Consider the following 21,643-nt stretch of genomic DNA (forward strand, 5'->3'; position numbering starts at 1 on the left):
GTGATTTATTACTATTACTGAAGGTTACTCGCCATACGAATACAACTAGATTTTTAAGTCTTAATATAAAATGAGTAATAGTAGGGTGGACATTAGGTGAGGCTGCACTTTTTGCAGTGATCTCGTATAGAAAACTATTCCGTACGTATATAAAACAGGTCAGCGGCTCCGAACCGTAGTAAAGGGGCCTCTGGCTAATACGTCGGGCTCCGTGTCGGGCTCGTAGCTGAAAACTAGCTTTACTTTGTTGTCTGGGTCAACTGCTAGCGAGAGACAGAGAGAGGCATTGAAAGGCTGCTCCAACGGAACTTGCTGTTTCAGAGAAAACACGAACATAGCGTACAGTCGAGTCTTAATAGCTTACTTACAACTGGGCTCGTCAGGGACTCTTTTTGGCTGCAGTGGTTATTATTATATTTACATGCTTCCAGCTCCCGTTTCTGCTCGGTGACAGCTCGTACTTTTCCTTTTTCTCCCTCCCTCGCGCTCACAGAAACATAACGGGTATGGCAGTCCATTCTCCCTGCAGCCCAGACTACACTGCTCATGAGAGGCTACATTCTTTAGGGCGATGCCTGTAACACTCTCTTATTGCCTACATATTAAATCATTTTTTAAAATATTTCCTCACGTCATTATGAGACGCTAGATTGAGACACAGACATTAGAGCCTCTGTGTTTTGTTTGGGTTTCCACCGGCGTGGAATTACCAAAAATAGAGAGGGGACAGCCTAACATATGAAACAGGAAAGTACCGCAGTGTAATCCATTTATTTCAGCAAAGTAACTATTCTGAATACCACCTTTTTAAATGGTAACTGCAATGGAATACAGTTAATCATATTTTGTATTTTAAATACGTAACGGCGGTACATGTATTCCGTTACTCCCCAACACTGTCTGCAGCTGTGAGTCAGATGTGAAGCACAGTGTGAGCCTGCTGACTGGTGCAGACAACGCTACACGTGAATCTCTCAGGGTGACTTTTTTAAGCAAGCAAACATGGTGGCAGGAAAAATCTCCTCCTGGTTTATCATTCATTTACAGCACACACCGAACATGACATTGATTTTTTTTTTAATTACATAAAAACAATAAAACTGCTTAAAGGAACAGAACACAGCAGATTAGCACTTCATCAGCTAACATGGTTAGATCCTATTTTAATATACAGTGTGAACACACTGATCTCCAGTGTTCTCTTTCCATGTCACTGGTACACTCTGACCCACAACCACACACACACACGTTGGTCCATGTGCAGCGTAAACTCTCCAGAGGGGACTGGGTTACCATCCTGTGCTGCCGATTGGTGTGGATCAGGGAAGGACGTCCATCGATGGTCCAGTCAGTTTAGGATCAAGCTTTCATGTCCCATAATGACTCGGCTGTCAGAGCGTCTGTTGGAGGGAGTGGAATTAAATGTTTTTCTATGCATTTCCTAATTGCCATGAAGAACCAGTTAGGTCAGTCCTGAAAACTAGTCTAAACTGGGATAAATTACAACTGCATTCTCAAACTGGAACAGCTCGAGCCTGGTTTCCTCGCAGTGCTATTTCTGTTGTAGTATTTTTGTAACCCTGTTTCCAAAAGACTTGGCCGACTGCTAAAAACAATGTAATCATTTACACTCTGTCAGGTCTCAAATTTAATTGAAACAAGTCCAAAGACTTATCATGTTGAATTTTAATGAAAGACAGAAAGTTTTAAAATTCCCTTTTAACAGGCATAAACCAGAAGACAGGACAAGACATGCTGTGGAAGACAGCCAGAGACTGATTAATAACTAATGATTAAATGCAGAGAGGTGTATAAAAACACAGTGAGTGAAAAAGGTGACTGACGTAGAAACACAGAGGAAGGCACCAGCTGCATAACTAATGGGTCCCGTGATCCAATCATAACAATATGCTTTATCAAAAAGAAAAGACAATAAAAACCCCTTGCTTTACTCTGCAACAGTCTGTCTCTTCAGAGAGGTAAAGATGAGGTGATACAGCTCAGAGGAAAACGAGCTAAACTTCGGCCATGTGCTGTTTTCTGTTACAAGTCAAAGTCTCTCTATTTTACGGAGCCCCTCTGATGACATGGTCCAAAAAATAAATAAATTGTGGCCACAAAATACTATTTCGAGGGCACGAAATGGGTATAACGTGCGCAAGAAATGCTCATTTGTGGGCACGAAACACTTGACCGATAACCGTGATCCTTCCCAGGCCCTTGCAGTTGGTTGACAATAAAATCTATCCCGGCATCCAGGTCGTACTTACGTCTGTAAAGCAGCTGGGCTCATAATATCCCGTTTAAATGTCTCTCCGTAATAATGGTTCCTTGCATTGCCAGGCTTTTCAAAATGCATTTGTAGCTCATTCCCAGCCTAAAAAACCCCTCAATCATACTGTCTCTGTCCATGGTGTATAGGTTTAGCCTACTCTTATGCTTATGTCTCTACGCAGCTGTCCAGGAATTGTATCAATATGATGTGCCCACGTTATCTATTTTGTTGCCACAAATGCGTAATTCATTGCCACGTTATACCCAATTCGTGCCCACAAATTAGCATTTCGTGCGCACGTTATACCTATTTCGTGCCCTCGAAATAGTATTTCATGGCCACAATTAAGTATTTCGTGGGCACGTTATACTATTTCGACGGCACGAATTAGTATTTTGTGGCCACAATTTATTTATTTTTTGGACCACGTCATCAGAGGGGCTCCGTACTATTTGTCTCCCTTGGGAGATATTTTTTTCAGTTACACCACACAGACCCCTCCACACAATCACAAAAATGATACATATATACATAGAATAATAAAAACATTAAAAAGATTGTTCAGAGTAAGTAAATAAATAAATCAAAATAAAAACACTTATCCCCCCCCAAAAACAAACAAACAAACAAAAAAAACCCCAATGGAATCCAACACATGCATCTGTAACCACAATAAAACATTTTTAAGGAACTAAGCAGCCAAATCTGTGCAGTGTTTTATTTTTCTGGGCCTGTTAATCTCGTGCTTTGTGTGGACTATAAATAATGTGTAAGGATCACCATCTACTTTATTAATATTTGGAATGAGCATTTTATGGAAACAGGGCTGTACCTTAGAAACAGATATGTCCTTATATTTATCACGTATATGTCAACCAGCACTAATATAATCAAAACCAGAGTCAGACTCAGGAGCGGGACGCCCAGGTCCCACTGTGATTTCGGTGTGTGTTTCTTCAGTGTGTATGCGAGTGTGTTGATGGTGCTGATAAACAGGCTGCTCTGTGTGCTCTTTATTAGATTGAACAGCTTTTATCCACAACATACACCGAAACACCGTCAGCGGCCATCAATCAGTGGGCATTTGCGTCAGAGGTGTGTGAGATGGTGGATGGGGGTACAGGAGAAGGGGAGGGGAAATGAGGGGGTGGTAGTAAACAATCCTAATAGATGAAAGGAGGACAACAGTAGAAATGAATATAAACCTTTAACAAAAAGCAAACCTTCACCAAGCCTATGTAGTATTTGCCATTAAAGAATAATATTGTATTCTCTATATATTCTATTAATTTTATTTCTCTTGAAACACACGTTAAGAGGTTTGTAGTGCAGTAAAAACAAAGTGCTAAGTGCAGTCTTTTGATACTTGCCTGGCTGAAATTCATTTTAATTTAACTGACATCATTTTGACTACAGATATAATTTTATTATTTTTTATTTATGCGCATACAAGTGGTAAATGGCCTGTATTTGTATAGCGCTTTTGCTAGTCCCACCTAGGGACCCCAAAGCGCTTTACACACCCAGTCATCCACCCATTCACACACTGGTGGAGGCAAGCTACAGTTGTAGCCACAGCTGCCCTGCAGCAGACTGACAGAGGCGAGGCTGCCATATCGCGTCATCGGCCCTTCTGGCCAACACCAGTAGGCAGTAGGTGAAGTGTCTGTGGGGTGGAAGGGTTCTCTCTCGGTATAGAGTGAAGAATTCAGTCATTAAGGAGGGACTACAGGTGCTGATCCTCCACATTGAAAGGAGCCAGCTGAGGCAGGCATCTCCAGGACAAGGTGTTATAGGCAGAAATGTCCTGCCATAAGGATAGCATACCAGCATAGAACTGGGACACGCTGGAGAGATTACACCTAGGCTGGCCTGAGAAAGGCTCAATGTTTCCCAGGAAGAAGGGGTGGTGATGAAGAGGTCTGGGCTTCCCTGCTGCCCTAACGTAAAGGCTAAACTCAAGGTACAATGTACAAAAGGGGTGACCGTGGCTCAGGGGTTTGGGAAGCGCATCTATAACCGGAAGGTCGCCGGTTCGATCCCTGGGCTCTCTGTTCTGGTCGTTGTGTCCTTGGGCAAGACACTTTACCCTACTCCGTCCACCAGTGTGTGTGAGTGAATAATGGCATTGTAAAGCGCTTTGGGTGCCTTGAAAAGCGCTATATAAATCCAATCCATTATTATTAAAAGTATCAGTTTCTGGAAAACAAATTTGAGATCAAAAACCTCTTTTCAACTTGATATTTTTTACTAAACGTTTGGATGAATTTTATTAAATGATAAAATGAATGTTACATGTACTATATAGGGGCGATCATGGCTCAAAGAGTTGGGCGTTCGCCTTGTAATCGGAAGGTTGCCGGTTCGATCCCCAGCTCGGACAGTCTCAGTCGTTGACTCCTTGGGCAAGAAAGCTAATTTCTGCCGTTTTGATCCGTGATCTCATTCTAATGATAATGTTAAGAAAACATCAGGCCGAGATTAACGGAGTTTTGGTGTTTCTCACCAACAAATTTCCATCTGGTGGCAGATGGCTGCATAACATTAAGATACAACAATTTACTGGCATTAAGCATCAAAGAAAATGTAAACAATTAGATTAAACGACTAGTATGTCTGGTACCGACTAGTAACAGGAACAACTATTAGTTGACTAGTTGCGCACAACCCTAATAGTTATCAGTTATCGTTAACCATCACTTTTCAAAGAGCACTGAAACATCTAGGAATAGTAAGAACTACCCGAGGACTACATGAGGACTTTTCATGGACTACAGCTCACCATGATCCCAGACATCCTTACCAACAAACTGGACCACCTCAATATCCCCCTGTCCTTCTTTTGCGCTGGTGCTCAGAAAATACCTTGAGCTGAATATCCCAAAGAAGTCATAATGGACTCCAGGAGGCTCAGACAGGTCTACTCCCCTCCCATTATAAATGAAGAACGGGTGGAATCTTTCTCCACCTTCCGGTTTCTGGGCACCCACATCTCCGTCAATTTCACCTGGACTCACAACACCAACACCCTGGTAAAGAAGGCCTAACAGCAACTGCACTTCATCTGTGTCCTGAGGAAGAAAAAGCTGGACCAGAAACTGCTGCTAGCCTAGCATGCCTCACTGGAGAGCGTGCTCGCCTGATGCCTGGGTGTTTGGTATGCTTGGGCCACTACTGAGAACAGTAAGGTTGCACAGAAGGTAATGAACACCGCTCAAAAAAATCATTGGCTGCCTTCTGCCACCCCTGGAGGTCATTGCCAGATCCTCCTGTCTCAGAAAAACCAGGGCCATGATGACTTGCCTTGCATCCCACCCACCACATGTTTGACCTGCTGCCCTATGGTTGGTGCTTCAGGTCAATCAGGTCCCACACCTCCAGACTTAAAAACAGCATATTCCCCTGGGCTGTTCGGACTGTCAACAAACACTATCCCCCACATCACACCCCTGCCCACTCACCTCACCAATCGGAGCCTTCATCTGAGTAACCATCACCACTCAGACCACTCGCACGTGGACTCTTTTCAGACCGAGTAATTTGCATCCTTGCACTGCCTTTTGCAATTTCTTCTGTAATGTGTGCCTTTTGTGTATACCCCTCATGATTGTATGTATTTAAGCTGTTTGCTATTTATTCCTGCTGTCTACTATTCATATTTTACTCCAGCATGGTTGATGTGGAGCACCCACAATTTCATTGTACATTTTCAATGACAACAAAGGGCTATTCTATCCTGCCTGCTGTGTCCCTTGCATCTTGTTAAGTCCTCTTTGCTGCATGAGATAGCCCCTTTTAGTTACTTCCTGTTTTATTTTGTTAGTCTCTTGTCTCATGTGTTGTATTTAGTTGGATTTTCTGTTTGGAGTTTCCATTGTGCAGTTTATGTTCTAAGGCTTTTTGTTAATTGTGAACCAAGAAAACATTAAATTAACCTTCATCATGTTTGCAGACAGAAAGACATAAAAGCACTCAAAGGTGCTCACGATTACATCTCAGTGAGTTTATTCACATTTCTTTAAATTTCAGAGCATTTCACCATAACGCGCCCACTAAAGGACAGTCTCAGGTAACTGAGCTTTGCCAAAATGCAGCGAGTATGAGGGAATTCTGATGGACATTTGTTGTGTCTCAGTTACTCATTAAATGAGGCTGTGCTGGAGTCTAGCTTCACTGTGTTTAACTTTGTTGTGCTTCACTAGAAGCATTGTTGTTTCTAGCTAATCAGAAAATATTCAGTTATTACAAAACTGTTGAGTAAAAGAAAAAAAAAGTTGACAATGACATTTTATTTACAATAATCTCTTCTCTCTGCTTGGTGGTATTACAAACAGGGTGGAGAACCACAGGGCTTTAAATGAGGAACCATTTCAGCTTAAAAACCCTCATTTGTCCCTCCATGTCCATACAGAACAGTGGGGTGGGGCAGGCTGCAGTAACCATGACCATACCACTGTAAAACCAGAAAATCTGACAGCTTTTATTTGATAAAGGTTGGTCGGTCGGCTGATTCTTTGAGGTCCCTCCCCCCTCGAGCTTGTATATTGCTGTTGTTTGCTGTGACACAGTGTCTCCATTCCTGATAATGGTCAGGAAGAAAACAAGCTCCTGTTTCACTGATTCCTTAAATTGAAGGTGAACCCGAGTTTAAATCCTGCAGGCTGTTGAGCTGTATGCAGTTTAATTGGCTCAGAGACTTCACTAGCCACAAGCTGCTTCACTAGCCACGAGCCCGAGGAGGCCATGCTTCAATGTGCAGATTGATTTCCACACAATTGTGTGCATTTATACATATTACTACAGGCATAATAAAAAGCGACAGATGTTTGACTGACTGAGGAGCCAAAATCAGTGTGGAGAATTATTCCTGTAAACAAGCCGCTCTGTCAGTGATCATTCCACCTTTTTTTTTTTTATTGTTGTTGGTGTTTGTCAAGGGATCTGAGAAGACTGCAGAGTGGTCGCAGTATTTTTCCATGTTGGAGCAGAAATGTGAGAATTACATCACCAACCCGTCAGGCTTCAGTTCACATTTGTGTTTGTCTAAGCTAGATCTTTGACCTTTTGGGTATGCGAGATAAAGACTTCCATCATTCAGGGTGCCAATAAAATATGTCAAATAAATAAATTTGATTGTGAAAGTAAACATTTCTCAGAACATGGTAAAAAAAGATTAACGTGACCTCACGTCAGTTCAAACTGTGTCCGAGCTGAGTGAAAATATTTCCCCATCGCTGCAAAGCAAACACTCAGAAATAACAGAGAAAAGAGTTAGTGTTCTCCAAGATCACAAACAGATAACATCTGCTCTGTGGCGTCTCTGCAGGCGTGATGGGCCCTGTGGAGATGGACGAGTTCGGGGACAGAGAGATGGACTTCGCTGTGTGGGACATGACCGATGTTGAGTCTGGAGAATTCCAGGTAAGACTATTGATGTCATCATTGTCATGTAACACCTTAGAGGTACGATAAAGGCTGCAGAGCTACCGTAAAACCGACTGGAGTAAAGTTCAGTGTGTCAGGGGAGACCCCGACGAGCGAACCAAGCTCTTGCAATGGTTGTATAAGGATCGAATGGCCCGTAGTAACGGGCCAGACACCCTATACTCCCCCAACAGCTCCCACAGGACACCCCGAGGAACACGGTCGAATGCCTTCTCCAAGTCCACAAAACACATGTAGACTGGTTGGGCAAACTCCCATGCACCCTCAAGTATCCTTGAGAGGATAAAGAGCTGGTCCAGTGTTCCGCGACCAGGACGAAAACCGCATTGTTCCTCCTGTATCCGAGGTTCGACTAGCGGACTCTCTTTTCCAGCACCCTGGCGTAGACTTTCCCAGGGAGGCTGAGGAGTGTGATCCCCCTGTAGTTGGAACACACCCTCCGGTCCCCCTTCTTAAAGATGGGGACCACCACCCCGGTCTGCCAGTCCAGGGGTACTGCCCCTGATCTCCACGCAACATTGTAGAGGCGTGTCAACCAGGACAGCCCTACAAAAAATAAAATAAAAATAAAAGTGCCAATAATCCCCAGTGCGTGTTCTCTTCGTGTGTCAGTTCCCAGCTCCCTCTTCGGTGTCTATGTACACTTGTGCCCAGCACCCTCCACCCATTTCCTCAATCCACCTGGAAACAAGAGACACTGCTGTAAGTATATTCCAAACAACTGGCCAACAGAAACACTTTCACCTCACTAGCAGGAGAACTGATTGTACAACGATCCTGTGCTGACTGTCGCCCAGTTAGTAGTACTCACTTGACGAGGCTGATCAGCAGCAGGTGAGTGTAATTACTCCAGATGTCACTGGCTCCAAGGCAGGAAAACTCTCCAAGCCTGGTGTAGCAGCACCAGAGAATTAAACTTAGAACATCCTTTAACCCCAAACCAGAGTTCAAATTCTAAACCCTGCGTCCCCAACCCAGGGCCCTGACACACCAATAAACCCTATTCCAGGGGTGGCCAACTCCAGGCCTCGAGAGCCAGTGTCCTGCAGGTTTTAGATATCACTCTGGGTCATCACAACTGAATCAAATGATTAGTTCATTACCAGGCCTCTGGAGAACTTCAAGAAATGTTGAGGAGGTAATTTAGCCATTTAAATCAGCTGTGATGGATCAAGGACACATCTGAAACCTGCAAGACACCAGCCCTCGAGGCCTGGAGTTGGCCACTCCTGCCCTATTCGATACTGTTAGGGAGTAAGTGAGATTGCAGGCTTTGAACAAAGTGAAGAAACCAGTTGTGGTGTGTGTATGTTCCCAGGTGGTGTGCGTGTATAACAGCAGCATAAAGCAGCTCATCCTGCAAAATGGTCTAAACTTCCACTGGCCCAAAGGTTCTCCGCCACCAGACATCCCCAAGTGTGGCTTCAAGAACAACAACCCAGCATGTCTCACAAGTACGAACGCACAACTACAGACTACAGACCAAACTGCACAAAGGATGTCACGAGAACCAATGCATGGACTGGTTCTTATATAGTGCATTTGTATATAGTGCTTATAGTGAAGTTTGATATGTTCAAAAGGGTCTTTGCAATGGCTAACGTTATACATCCTTAAGGTAACTTAATGGAACTAACTTTAAAGTAACACTAACAGTATACTCAGTCATTTCAGCCTCTGTGCTGTCAAAAAATATAGTTAACACTTTAAAGAAACAGCTTGCTGCCAGGATGCCATTGATTTATTAAAGTAGTTTATCTTTAAGTACATGGGATGATAATTTTTTTTCCTATTGATAATCATATAATTTTAATGATTCGTACCTACATTTCTGGTATTGTGACATTGCTAAACTGCAGATCACAGGCTACGTCACAAAAACGTCACATTTTGAAGCCTAAACATCAGCATTTTTTTCTGCATAATCCATCATATACAATTGAATCAAATGAAAAAGTCTCTTTTTGAAACTTGTTTTTATTAGTATTTATCTTTTGCTTGATGCAATGTGCATAAAGTTTAAAATGAAATTATATGGAACAGTCTTTGACTTGAAGAAATTTGTTTAACAGTTAAACCTGTTTTCTGCGTATTCCAGCATATTACACTTGCTCTTTCAAATAGATGCAAGTAAAACACAGCAAAAAATAAATGAAATCTAAGATTCAGCAGCACTAATTCTATTTTCAGCTGATTAGCAGAAGCAGGGCCGGTGGAGGTTTGCCTGGTGCCACAGCGGTCATGTCAGTGGGGGGATCCGGGGGGTTTCTCTGTGAATTTTACGTTCCCATGGCAGCGTGCTAGGTGCTTGCTGAAATTTTGAAATGTAATTTTTCACTGTAGAAGGAAGTTTTATTCCCACGCAGAGTGTACAGCAGACACTAATGTTTTGGTCACTTTTTATGGAATCAAACTCAAAGTAATGTCAGTACTTCCAAGCTTTAAACGCTGCACATACTCTCTCCCACACTCCATATTATCCATTGTTGATCTACACACGTCTGTGGCTGCCACAGACGTCACACACTTGTACGTCATTGTCATGAGACACTCTCACAAACAAAATCACTGTTTAGTAATGCAGCATGCTTATGGGAAAGAAGTAAGAGTAATCTAATTACTTTTTTGCAATAGTAATCCCTTACTTTACTTGTTACTTTAAAAAAGTATGCCTTACTGCCCATCTTTGCTTATAACACATGTTAAGCCCCATGGACTGAAAACCGCTTCACCCAGAGCAAAAGAGCTCAAACTGGTCCTCACTCCTGCAAACAGTAATGGATTTTCTTCCTGTCTCATCTTTTAGGTACAGTTGCTATGCATCAGATGGTTGCAATGGTGATCTGCTTTGTCTTTGTCATCATCGTTACTGTCACCATCTTCATCTACAGGTGAGCCAAACATGTTTGTATCTCTGTACTGAGTATGAAAACTGGACGTATGACCCCATTGCGACCCCGGCAGATCTCAGTTTAAATCATTACACTCATGCTGCACATCAGGCCCAGAAAGAAAGGAAGGCTCGAAGGAGAAATCCTCATCTGACTTCAACAAAGAAAACCCTGATTTGATTTTGAGTCATTGAAAGTGAAAATGAACAAAGCATAAAACTGACAAGAAGCTCACTCATGCACTCAAATTCAAAAACTGACTCCATACAGGCAGGTGAGACTCTACTGTTACGGAGGTTTGTTATCATCAGTTCATAAGCTGAAGTCATTCCCTTGCTCTGGTCTGGCTGCTTTTCCACTTATAGAGCATAATCCTAACTGGAACAAACGCTAGTGTAAAGCCAAGCATCTCTGACTGAGATCCTCAAAGCACACTCAAAGCACTTTCTACTACAAATTTCATCCGCCCAATCGCAGACATTCATCCAATGCTTTTATCCATACCTAATACTTTCACACACGCTCACACGCCAGTGCTCCAGTGGTTCTAACACCAGAGCCACAGCCGCCCCACCAGATCTCTGTGTAACTCATTCAGCCTGTTTATCCTTTCCATCAGCTTTCTCTCCATTTTCCTTCCCCTCAAATTTCAACACACACACTCGCACATATGCACATATACACACTCTCTTCCTGTCTGCTGAACAGGAAGCTGAAGCTGGAGAGCGAGCTTGCAGCTCAGCTGTGGAGAGTTTCCTGGGATGACGTCCAGATGAGCAACCTGGATAAAGTCCTGAGGAGAGCGTGCAGCAGGCTCACCATGTCTCTGGTAACACAGCTGTTATTATACTATAAATAAATCATCCGTACTCACTGGAAACATATTATACCTAATACAGTGCCTGTCTTTACTTCCTGAAATTTTCCAGTTTCAGTTTATAGTCTGAAATGTGTTTGCATTTGTAAACAATGACTAACAGATGGAACAGGAAGCCTTCAACTGGATTTCTATTTTTCCCTTTCTGGAATTCCCGGCTACACCGGAAGCTCTCTGGGCCTGGATCAGCTGACTGACTGATTTGTTCACAATGAATTAAATCATTTTCCTAAATTCTTCATTGTATAGTAGAGTTGTGCAAAAAAAAGATAATTGAAGTCTCCTTCAAACCATAAACCTGGTTTTCTTTTCTTTATATAATATATATTATGTTATATATTATATAATTATTCACTGTGATGCTGATTACTCTATTAATTAGTAACTACTGGGCTGGACCACCCATGCAAAACATGAGGAAAAAAGTTTCCTCCGTATGGTAGTGCTGCATGTTATCCAGGACCTACACTCTTCATTGAAAAAAAGCCGAGTGTCTCGATTGTTTGTGCTTGTGTCTGCAGAAAGGATCCAACTATGGTTCTCTGATGACCATGGAGGGAAACTTTCAGATCTACACTAAAACCGGATACTACAAGGTCTGACAGACGCTGACAGTCCCATCACATGTTCCTCTAACAAGATGGTGTCAAGTGGTAATCTGGTTCACTGTGTCTCCTGCAGGGAAACTTGGCAGCTATCAAATACATCAACAAGAAACGCATCGAACTGACCCGGAAGGTTCTGTTTGAACTGAAGCATGTAAGAACTATCTGCCCACTAACCTACCAGCTAACACTGTACCTGACTGACCTAGCTTATAGGTCTTCTTGCAGGATGTTGAGCTTTTGTATTTGTAGCAAATGAAATAATAGCCTAGCGACTTGCTATAGACTGAAAACCTTACCTACCTGCATGCATATATATATATGTGTGTGTGTGTGTGTGTGTGTGTGTGTGTGTGTGTGTGTGTGTGTGTGTGTGTGTGTGTGTGTATACACCTATCCGATCTAACCTCCTAAATGATCTCAACCTACCAATCTACCCATTTTGTTTGTAGAGCATGATAGGATTTAAAGTAGCAGCCTCTGTGTTTTTGTAGATGCGAGATGTCCAAAATGAACACCTGACCCGCTTCATTGGCGCCTGTATTGACCCGCCGAACATGTGCATCATCACAGAGTACTGTCCAAGAGGCAGCCTTCAGGTACGTCACACCCAGCTAATGTTTTGCTAGAAATCTGTGCATTATTTTTCATCGACACTTTCAGCTTGCATGTCAAAACCCTGGTCCAGTTTTACTTTATACAGATTAGAAATATTGCAAAAAGTCAGAACAATATTTCCAAATAATATAACTGCACACCTTGTCCACATCCTCAGTTTACTTTGGTTAGATCGCGACAGCTCTTTGGATGCAAACTCTGACATCAAACATGGAGATGGCTGCTGTGTGGAGCTCGTGTTAATACGGGAGCAGTTGAAAGCTGGTTAGGCATTAAGATACCTAAATGATGCAGTGGTTTCTACAGTCAGGAGGTAGCACTGCAGCCATCCTCTGCTCGTTCATTCCTTACATTTTTTTCATATGAGATGTTTTTTGTGTTTCAGATGTTCTCTCTCCTCTCAGCTACAGTTATCTGTCAGCACTGTAGCATAGCAACCTCCCAGCACAGTAACCTAGCAACATGTAAAGGTTGATGTGGGCCGTGTGGGGGTTTGGGTTGTTGTCAGATGACCGCTGGATGTCAGGGCTGTCATCCTAACACAGAGCAACTCAGGCGGTTTGAGTTATTTTGAGTTTGTGCTCTGAGATGAGGATGATGCTTTTAGTGTGGGGAGGAAGAATGAATATCAAATATCAGCTGAAGCTGCTGCTTACAGATAGTCACAAGCAAAGACACCATTACTCTGCTGAGTGATTCAGTATTCAGTACACAATTTTAACCATGCACAGAAATGTCCTCGCAGAGCAGAAGTGTCCTCAGTGTCTGTCACTGAGGACCAGTGTTGGTCAAGTTACTTGAAAAGAGTAATCAGTAACTAATTACTGATTACTTCCCCAAAAAAGTAATCCAGTTACTTTACTGATTACTTATTTTCAAAAGTAATTAATTACTTAGTTACTTAGTTACTTTTTAAAAACACGATTTACAACCTGAAGAGGTGATAAAGTGATAGATCTTTCAGCCCAATTCTACTTTTTCTGCATAATCCATCATACAAAATGTAATCAAATGGAAAAGTTTCTTTTTAAAACTTGTTTTATTAGTTTTAATCTTTTAACTTTATGCATCAAGCAAAAATTTAATTATATGCAACATTCTCTGACTGGAAGAAATTTGTTTAATATTTAAACCTATTTTCTGCACATTCCAGCACATAAAATAATTTTTTTGTGTGTGTTTACACTCACTCTTTCAAATAGATGCAAGTAAAGCAGAGCAGAAAATAAATAAAGTCAAAGACTCAGCGGTCCTGTTGCTCTATTTTCACCTGTAAAGCAGGAGTAGGATAGGCGGAGGTTTACCCTGGTGCAGGTGTGCCGTGGTCAGTTGAAGAATCCGCGAGTTTCTCTGTGAGTTTCCCATTACGTCGTTGCGCACTCGGTGCTCGGTAATCTCATTACCGTTTTTGCAATAGTAATCCCTTACTTTACTCGTTACTTGAAAAAAGTAATCGGATTACAGTAACGCGTTACTGCCCATCTCTGCTGAGGACCTCACTTGGACTGAATGGCCAACATGCGTGTGTGTCTGTCCCTCAGGACCTGATGGAGAGTGACAGCATCACACTGGACTGGATGTTCAGATACTCTCTCATTAATGACATTGTCAAGGTAAAAACTTGTCTCTTTGGCTTGGGGGGTGGGGTTACAGAAAACACATGTAAATGAAAAAGTATGAACGAGGTCTCTGACATCAATGTTGGACTCATGTTTCGATTCTAGAGAGCTTCAGACTTTTCACCTGAATCAGCTGTCTGTCTGTTTGCCTCCAGGGAATGGCATTTCTCCACAACAGCGTCATCATCTCCCATGGTAACCTTAAATCGTCCAACTGTGTGGTGGACAGCCGCTTTGTCCTGAAAATCACTGACTATGGCCTGCAGAGTCTTAGGACCAGAAACTGCCCCGAGGACACACATGCTTACTATGCACGTATGTATTGAAGCTGACGCTCTACATTAAAGACTGTCTATGAGGATGTTGTTTTCACTGATATCAGTTATTGATCACTTGGCAGGGAAGCTGTGGACAGCTCCAGAGCTGGTGAGGATAGATTGTCCTCCGAACTGTGGGACACAAAAGGGGGATGTGTACAGTTTTGGAGTGATCCTGCAGGAAGTGGCTCTGCTCAGAGGAGTTTTCTACCTCGACTCACACTCTCTCTCCCCTAAAGGTGAATGTGTGTTTCTCAGGGTTAAATTAATTCAGTTCAACCTTATTTATACAGCAGTCACCTCAAGGTGCTTTATATTGTAAGATAAAGACCCTACAATAATAGGTCAATAGATTAATGTGTGTCTGACCTGAGTCGCTGCTGTAGGACAAATAAACGAGACTTGACATTCACACCAATTGTCCGCATGCTGAGCTTCTAATATATAAGGGAGAAGGTGATAGACAAAGCTCCATTTTTAGATGCTTGGCAGCTTTCTTTTGTAGCGATGTCACAGCACCAAAAACCGTTTTACAGCATCTTCCACTTTAATTTGAGGCATGAATCGAGCAGCAACCTCATAATAGCATCAGCTTCAGGCACCACAGCCAGTTTCTTTACTCACATGGATATTTCTGCTCGAGTTCAACTACAATCCTAATGGAGTTATCATCTCTAAATTGGTGCCATCGGCAATGACCTCTCTCAAGTCCCAAACCAATTAGCAGTTTTTTCACTGTAAGAACAACTGAAGGACAGAAGAGTTGTGTTATTTCACTTCAACGTGTGGAAACAAAAATTAAAGTTTTTGTCTGGAGTCAGGTGGTCATAATCATTTTAACTGCTATATTCCCTCCTGTTGCTGCTAATGAAATACACTTCTGATCCCCCCCCGTTTTTCAGCTTCACCTGAGCTCTGTTCTGACAGCTGAACTTTAAAAACATCAGTTTCTTACTTGTGTTCACTTTTGGAGTGGCTGTAGAGCAGGTCATCTGCTAATTGGAACATTGGTGATTTGATCCCTAACTGCTTGATCTGCGTGACAACTTGCCCTTGAGCAAGATACAACCCCCCGAGTTGCTCTGTGATGTTTTTATCGGAGTGTGAATGTTTGAAAGCAGGTGGGAATAGGGTATATTGTATAAAGTGCTTTGCATACTCAAGTATAAGAACCAGTCTAATTAGCAGACAGACCATTTCTTTGTTTTGATACTTCAGCACTTCCAGGTGAACACTGCTTGTGCACTCAGGCCTACCTATCTCACAATGGTAAATTATCACTCCAAAATGTCCTGGATCCACATTAGGATTGACTCCAAAAGTTCATCCTGTTTCATGGAAATCCATCCAGGACTTTCTGAGCACCCTGAACCAGCCTCGTGAGGATGAAAGAGATCTGAGCCTGTGTTTGGAGCTTCTGTAGATTTGTTTATCAGCTGATTTCTTTCAGACTTACTTCAATGACATGAGGTTTGTGTATGGTGATGGATGGATGTCCCCCTCACATTTGACAGCCACAGCTGTCAAATGTAATAATTTTACATCTTCAAGTTCAAAGATAATCGACCATTGTGGGGGTAGAGTTCACGTAGCTACTCTGCACTCTGTTGGCACATGGTATTGAAGAAGATAACAGTGGAGGAATTATATCCTTAAACTTAGTTACAACCCTTTTAGAAAGACATCTGCTGTAATTAAATGTATTCCCAATAATACATCCAATAATGTATTAATGCTGTGTAATCCATTATTGTAAATGTATATGTTAAGAAATGATCAGACAAAGGAGGATTCACAGGATTGAGTCTTCTAGAATTAGAGCATCAGCGTTTTTAAGTGTTTGTGTTTCTACTTACCTCTTACTGCTGAATGTGTGTGCTTTTGCAACCAATGCCCCCCCCCCCCCCTCCCTCCCTCCAACAGAGATTGTGCAGGCAGTGATTCATGGTGGCACCCCACCCCTCCGCCCCTCCCTCTGCTTCCACAGTCACAGTGAGGAGCTCGGTGTCCTGATGCAGCGCTGCTGGAGTGAAGAGCCGAGCGAGCGTCCCGACTTCAACACCATCAAGATCCTGCTCAGGAAGCAGCACAGGTGAGGGAGAGGCGACGGACCCACATTTATTCTGAGACAGGTTTTTATGATGCTCTGATTAATGCTGAAGCAGGAGACATGCAAAACATCTCAGAGTATGCTCTCAGCTGTACAAAGCTTTTATTCAGCTCTCTGTTTGGACACTAAACAGAGCTGGCAGAGAGCGTCCCCGGTAACTCTGTAAAATCAGCCAGTAAAGAAATATTGAAATATAAATATTCATGTTGTTCTTTCACTAAAATAGAGGCTGAGAAATGAGAGAAATATGTAGAAAAACGGTCACTCACAAAACAGAAAGCCAAACACCTGTCACCCTGTCTGTCTCTGTCCAATCATGTGTCTCTTCAGAGGATATGGCTCTAACATCCTGGACAATCTGCTCTCCCGGATGGAGCAGTATGCTAATAACCTGGAGGAGCTGGTGGAGGAGCGAACGCAGGCCTATCATGAGGAAAAGAGGAAGGCGGAGGCCCTGCTGTACCAGATACTCCCACAGTAACTATACTTCAGTACTACTGCCCTGAATACTACACTAAATACTGGATACTGCAGTACTATAACATCCTATTTATGTGTCAGTTCTGTAGCAGAGCAGTTAAAACGAGGAGAGACAGTTCAGGCTGAAGCGTTTGACTCTGTCACCATCTACTTCAGCGACATCGTTGGCTTCACCACTCTGTCTGCAGAGAGCACGCCACTGCAGGTTGTTAACCCGGAGGAAGCTACAGGGAAACCATCCACATGAGGGTTCTCCAACTCAGGTCCTGGAGTGAGGTACTGTCCTGCAGCTTTTAGATGCATCCTTGTTCCAACACACCTAAATCAAATGAGTGGCTTGTGACCAGGCCTTTGCCAAAATTGATGGCATGCTGAAGAAGCTGCAGGACAGTAGCTCGTGAGGACTGGAGTTGGAGACAGACGCCTGATCTATACATTCAGATCACAACGTGCAAACATAAGGCTGCCATCTGCTGGTTTGAGCTATTATTGCAGTACATTTCTGATTGTTTTGGTGTGAAATCTCACTCACCTTCTGTGTCTGCGTTTTCCTCCTGCAGGTTGTGACGTTATTAAACGACTTGTACACCTGTTTTGATGCCATTATAGACAACTTTGATGTATACAAGGTACAATTTGCTAAACTGAGCTAATCTAAGCTACATCCCACCTGTGAGTCAGATCAGTTTACCGTGTACATCTTCACCTTTCAGGTAGAAACAATCGGTGATGCCTACATGGTGGTCTCAGGACTACCTGCCAGGAACGGTAAACTTCACGGTCGAGAGGTCGCCCGCATGTCCCTCGCCCTGCTGGAAGCTGTCAAGAGCTTCCAGATCCGACACCGACCCAATCAGCAGCTACGGCTCCGCATTGGCATCCATAGCGGTACTACATACACTGCAGCCAGAAATACTACAATACACGGCATTACTATCACTACTATCATTACACTACAGTAAAAGAACAGTGCAGACTTAGTGTTGGTGTGTGTGTCACCAGGTCCGGTATGTGCTGGCGTGGTTGGGTTGAAGATGCCGAGGTACTGTCTGTTCGGAGACACGGTCAATACAGCGTCACGCATGGAGTCAACTGGGGAGGGTAGGGCCTGCTTCCTGCTAAGTAATCACATGTCTGTGTCCACCAGGACAGGTCTAACTTGATTGGTTCTTTAGTCTAATCAACTCTGATGGCGAAAGACAAAAACATCATTTAGTGTATGTTCTAGGAATAAAGTGAATCTAAAAGATGGATGTAGCCACATACTGGTTTGTTGCACCTGCTGCCTATTTTATTTTTATAAAGCCAGAGGTGACTTTCAGCCTCCCCTCTTACAGTTGTTATGAAGGGAGAAATTATTTACACAGGCCAAACCAGTTTGTGTGTCAGGCTGTAAACGTGTTTATTTCTGCTAAAGTTTTAACATGGGTGTCTATGCTGACTGATTTGCTGTTGGAGCCTTTGGTGAACATTAGAGGAACTGCAGGTTTTGGGACCTTACATATTTGTCATGCTGTGGTTGTACTTGAGCACTTTATCCCCTGCTCGGCCAGGTGTGACGTAATGCGTTGTTGTGTCTTTGCAGCTCTGAAGATTCACGTGTCGGAGGCGACTCGTCAGGTTCTGCAGGAGTTCAGCTGTTTCCAGCTGCAGCTCAGAGGAGAGATTGAAGTGAAAGGGAAAGGACGAATGAGGACGTACTGGTTGGTGGGAGAGAACGCCACTAACTAAAAGATCAGGAGGACATCAAGAACCCGCCTCCTCATCTTCCCATCTAATTGGACAGAACATTGTTTAAGATGACAGATAAAAGACTAAGTGAACTTTCACCAAAGACTGTAGAGAAAAACAAAGATAGGCAAATGTTTTACTGTAAGATAAATTAATCACGAGGAAGAAAATGTGTAAATACAACAATAAACTGTGTTTGCTACCTGTGTGCCTTTATCGTCAATAAATCCATTGTCATATTTGCCACATCAGGTGATTTTTTTTTTGCATGTTTTAAGTTCATAGAATAGTCTTTTATTGTCATTGCACATGTACAATGAAATTATGGGTTCTCCACACCAACTGTGCCAGATTAAATATAAATAGTAGACAGCAGGAATAAATAACAAACAGGAGAAATATATATTATCGAGAGGGATATATACAAAACAAAACAAAGGCACACATTAGAGGATCGAGTGCTTGGACAGAGTGCAAAGGACTTGGTCTGAGAATAGAGTCCATGTGTGAGTGGCCTGAATGATGAGGGTTACTCAGGTTGCAAAATCCCTAAAAATGTGTGATTTATTTCAGTTTTTCAGGATTTAATTGTACCGTGTCAAAACTTTATGTTCACTGTGATTTCAGCACAAAAATATTTCTCAGTACTACAGCTTCTAGGTTTGCTGCCATTGCCAGTGGTTATGAATGGTCACTCGTGTGAAATATAACAAGCCATAAGGGTGAATTGTAACTTTAAGCTGCTGTTGTGAAAGATGGTGTTTTGCTCGATACTTGGTAGAAGGACTGGTTTTTAATATAGCCCTTTTCTACTCAAATTGAGCACTCAAAGTTCTTTATACTACATCTCACACACATACATGCAAGCACTTTTTTTCTTTCTGTATTTACAGAATTCATGATTTTATCAATTACAGCATGTAGTCCACATCCTGAAGCAGCAAAGCAGTCCCAGACCATCACACCACCATATGTTAAAGTTACTATGATGCTAGTTTGATGTCAGATGTGACAGATTGTTGAATCATGAACTCTGACCTTAACAAGACAACTGAAGACTGCAGTTCTTTAGGTGTTGTTAGGGGTTCTTCTGTGACCTCTTGGATGAGTTGTCAATCCACTCTTGGAGTAAATTTGGTAAGCCAGGCACTCCTGTGAAGGTTTCCACTGTTCCAAGCTGGATAATGGCTCTCACCGTTTTTCACTCGAGTTATAAAGCCTTAGATATGGCTCTGTAAACCTTTCCAGATTCATAGATGTCAGTGACTTTGTTTCTCAGCTGTTTGTGGCATGTGCCTGATTGTGGCATGATGACTTGTTTTTTGAGATCTTTTAGCCTTTCACTTTGTCAGACAGTGAAATATTTTTTCCCTTTCTAAATGAAATCATCAGTTATTAACTTTATTTTGTATTTACTTAGGTTATCTTTGTCTAATATAATAATGTGTTTAATGATCTAAACATATAAGTGTGATAAATATGCAAGACAATAAATAAATGCAGGAGTTGGCAAACACATACGGATCCACCCACCACTGTGCATCACTAGAGGTAAAATGAGAAACCTACCAATTAAACAGAGATTTCTAAAAGAGAGCCTCAGGTTTCAATGTCTTCATTAGTTCCTCAACATGACTTTTAAAGGAAAGCAGCTACTCAGATTGTCAACGGAAAATTGTATTTAGTAGTCAGTATAATTTACAACTGTTTACAACTTGCATAGTTCCCATTTCTGTATAACTGTATATCTCAGATTTCTGTAAAGTTTTTTATCTCATATTCTGTATAGTTTTTCATATTTATATCCTGTTCATAGCCTGTACATAGCTTGTACTCACTACAGCCTGTACATACCTATAGTTATAGAATATTCACAACATACTTCATACCGTGTACATTATAACATATCATAATAGACCCATTTCTGTAATATACTTACATATCTATATTATTGCTAATACATATTGTAATATATCTATATCACTAAAGCACTTCTGGATGGCTGCAAACTGCATTTCGTTGCCCTGTACCTGTGCATGTGCAGTGACAATAAAGTTGAATTCTATTCTATTCTATTCTATTCTATTCTATTCTATTCTATTCTAATCTTTTAATGATATAAGTTTGCATATGGTAGAATACTGCATGTAATCATTTGTGTTTAGAAGTATATAATTGGTGGCATATTGAAAGAATGTCTCATCCTAGGAGGTCTGTAACATTCCAGGGTGTTCTGGCGTTCACCCCCACATCCTAGGAGTATGGGAGAGGTCGTACCTTGTCTTATTGTTTTACGGTAGGATTAACGTAGCTATATCTGTCTTAGTCTAAGTGCCTTTTGGTTTGATGAACTGCTGGACTTCGAGGCCAGCAGGTTTCGGGAAGTCATTTATGGGGTCACACTCTGACACCACACACACACGCACACACACACACACACACAAGCACCCACTGAAGTATAAATAAAGACAGGGGCAGTTTCTCAGCGCGAGTCTCAGTTCGGGAGGCTGCCCTTGCTAGCAAGAAGTTCTGTGTGTTTCTCTTCTCTGATTCCCTACTGAAGAAGTGTTTTAGAGTATACCTATTAACACAGATAGTTCTATCATTTTTCATGTCAGTAACATGTATTCAAGTCCACATCAATTAACATGAATTTGTCTATGAAAACAATACAG

General features: G+C 42.1%; 1 protein-coding gene across 2 annotated transcripts in view; it reads left to right on the forward strand.

The window, feature by feature from the left end:
- npr1a (natriuretic peptide receptor 1a) overlaps window positions 1–20,549 on the forward strand; it is a 34,854-nt gene extending 14,305 nt beyond the window's left edge. The window contains exons 5-21 of one of the 2 annotated variants that reach the window (XM_085395107.1): window positions 7,602–7,696; window positions 9,039–9,174; window positions 10,527–10,611; window positions 11,320–11,440; window positions 12,010–12,084; window positions 12,170–12,247; window positions 12,588–12,692; window positions 14,253–14,324; window positions 14,486–14,645; window positions 14,731–14,886; window positions 16,571–16,739; window positions 17,088–17,234; window positions 17,319–17,442; window positions 17,798–17,866; window positions 17,951–18,125; window positions 18,240–18,338; window positions 18,823–20,549. In XM_085395107.1, coding sequence (XP_085251233.1) covers window positions 7,602–7,696; window positions 9,039–9,174; window positions 10,527–10,611; window positions 11,320–11,440; window positions 12,010–12,084; window positions 12,170–12,247; window positions 12,588–12,692; window positions 14,253–14,324; window positions 14,486–14,645; window positions 14,731–14,886; window positions 16,571–16,739; window positions 17,088–17,234; window positions 17,319–17,442; window positions 17,798–17,866; window positions 17,951–18,125; window positions 18,240–18,338; window positions 18,823–18,968 — 2,012 coding nt within the window. In that variant the 3' untranslated portion in view covers window positions 18,969–20,549. The remainder of the gene's footprint in view (window positions 1–7,601; window positions 7,697–9,038; window positions 9,175–10,526; window positions 10,612–11,319; window positions 11,441–12,009; window positions 12,085–12,169; window positions 12,248–12,587; window positions 12,693–14,252; window positions 14,325–14,485; window positions 14,646–14,730; window positions 14,887–16,570; window positions 16,740–17,087; window positions 17,235–17,318; window positions 17,443–17,797; window positions 17,867–17,950; window positions 18,126–18,239; window positions 18,339–18,822) is intronic. The other variant, XM_085395106.1, reaches the window with a different exon arrangement.
- The last annotated feature ends 1,094 nt before the right edge of the window (window positions 20,550–21,643 follow it).

The sequence above is a fragment of the Rhamphochromis longiceps genome, linkage group LG22, assembly GCF_057381845.1.
Source record: "Rhamphochromis longiceps isolate RC_006_pf linkage group LG22, R_longiceps_female_GT1.1, whole genome shotgun sequence".
Taxonomy (NCBI): Eukaryota; Metazoa; Chordata; class Actinopteri; order Cichliformes; family Cichlidae; genus Rhamphochromis; species Rhamphochromis longiceps.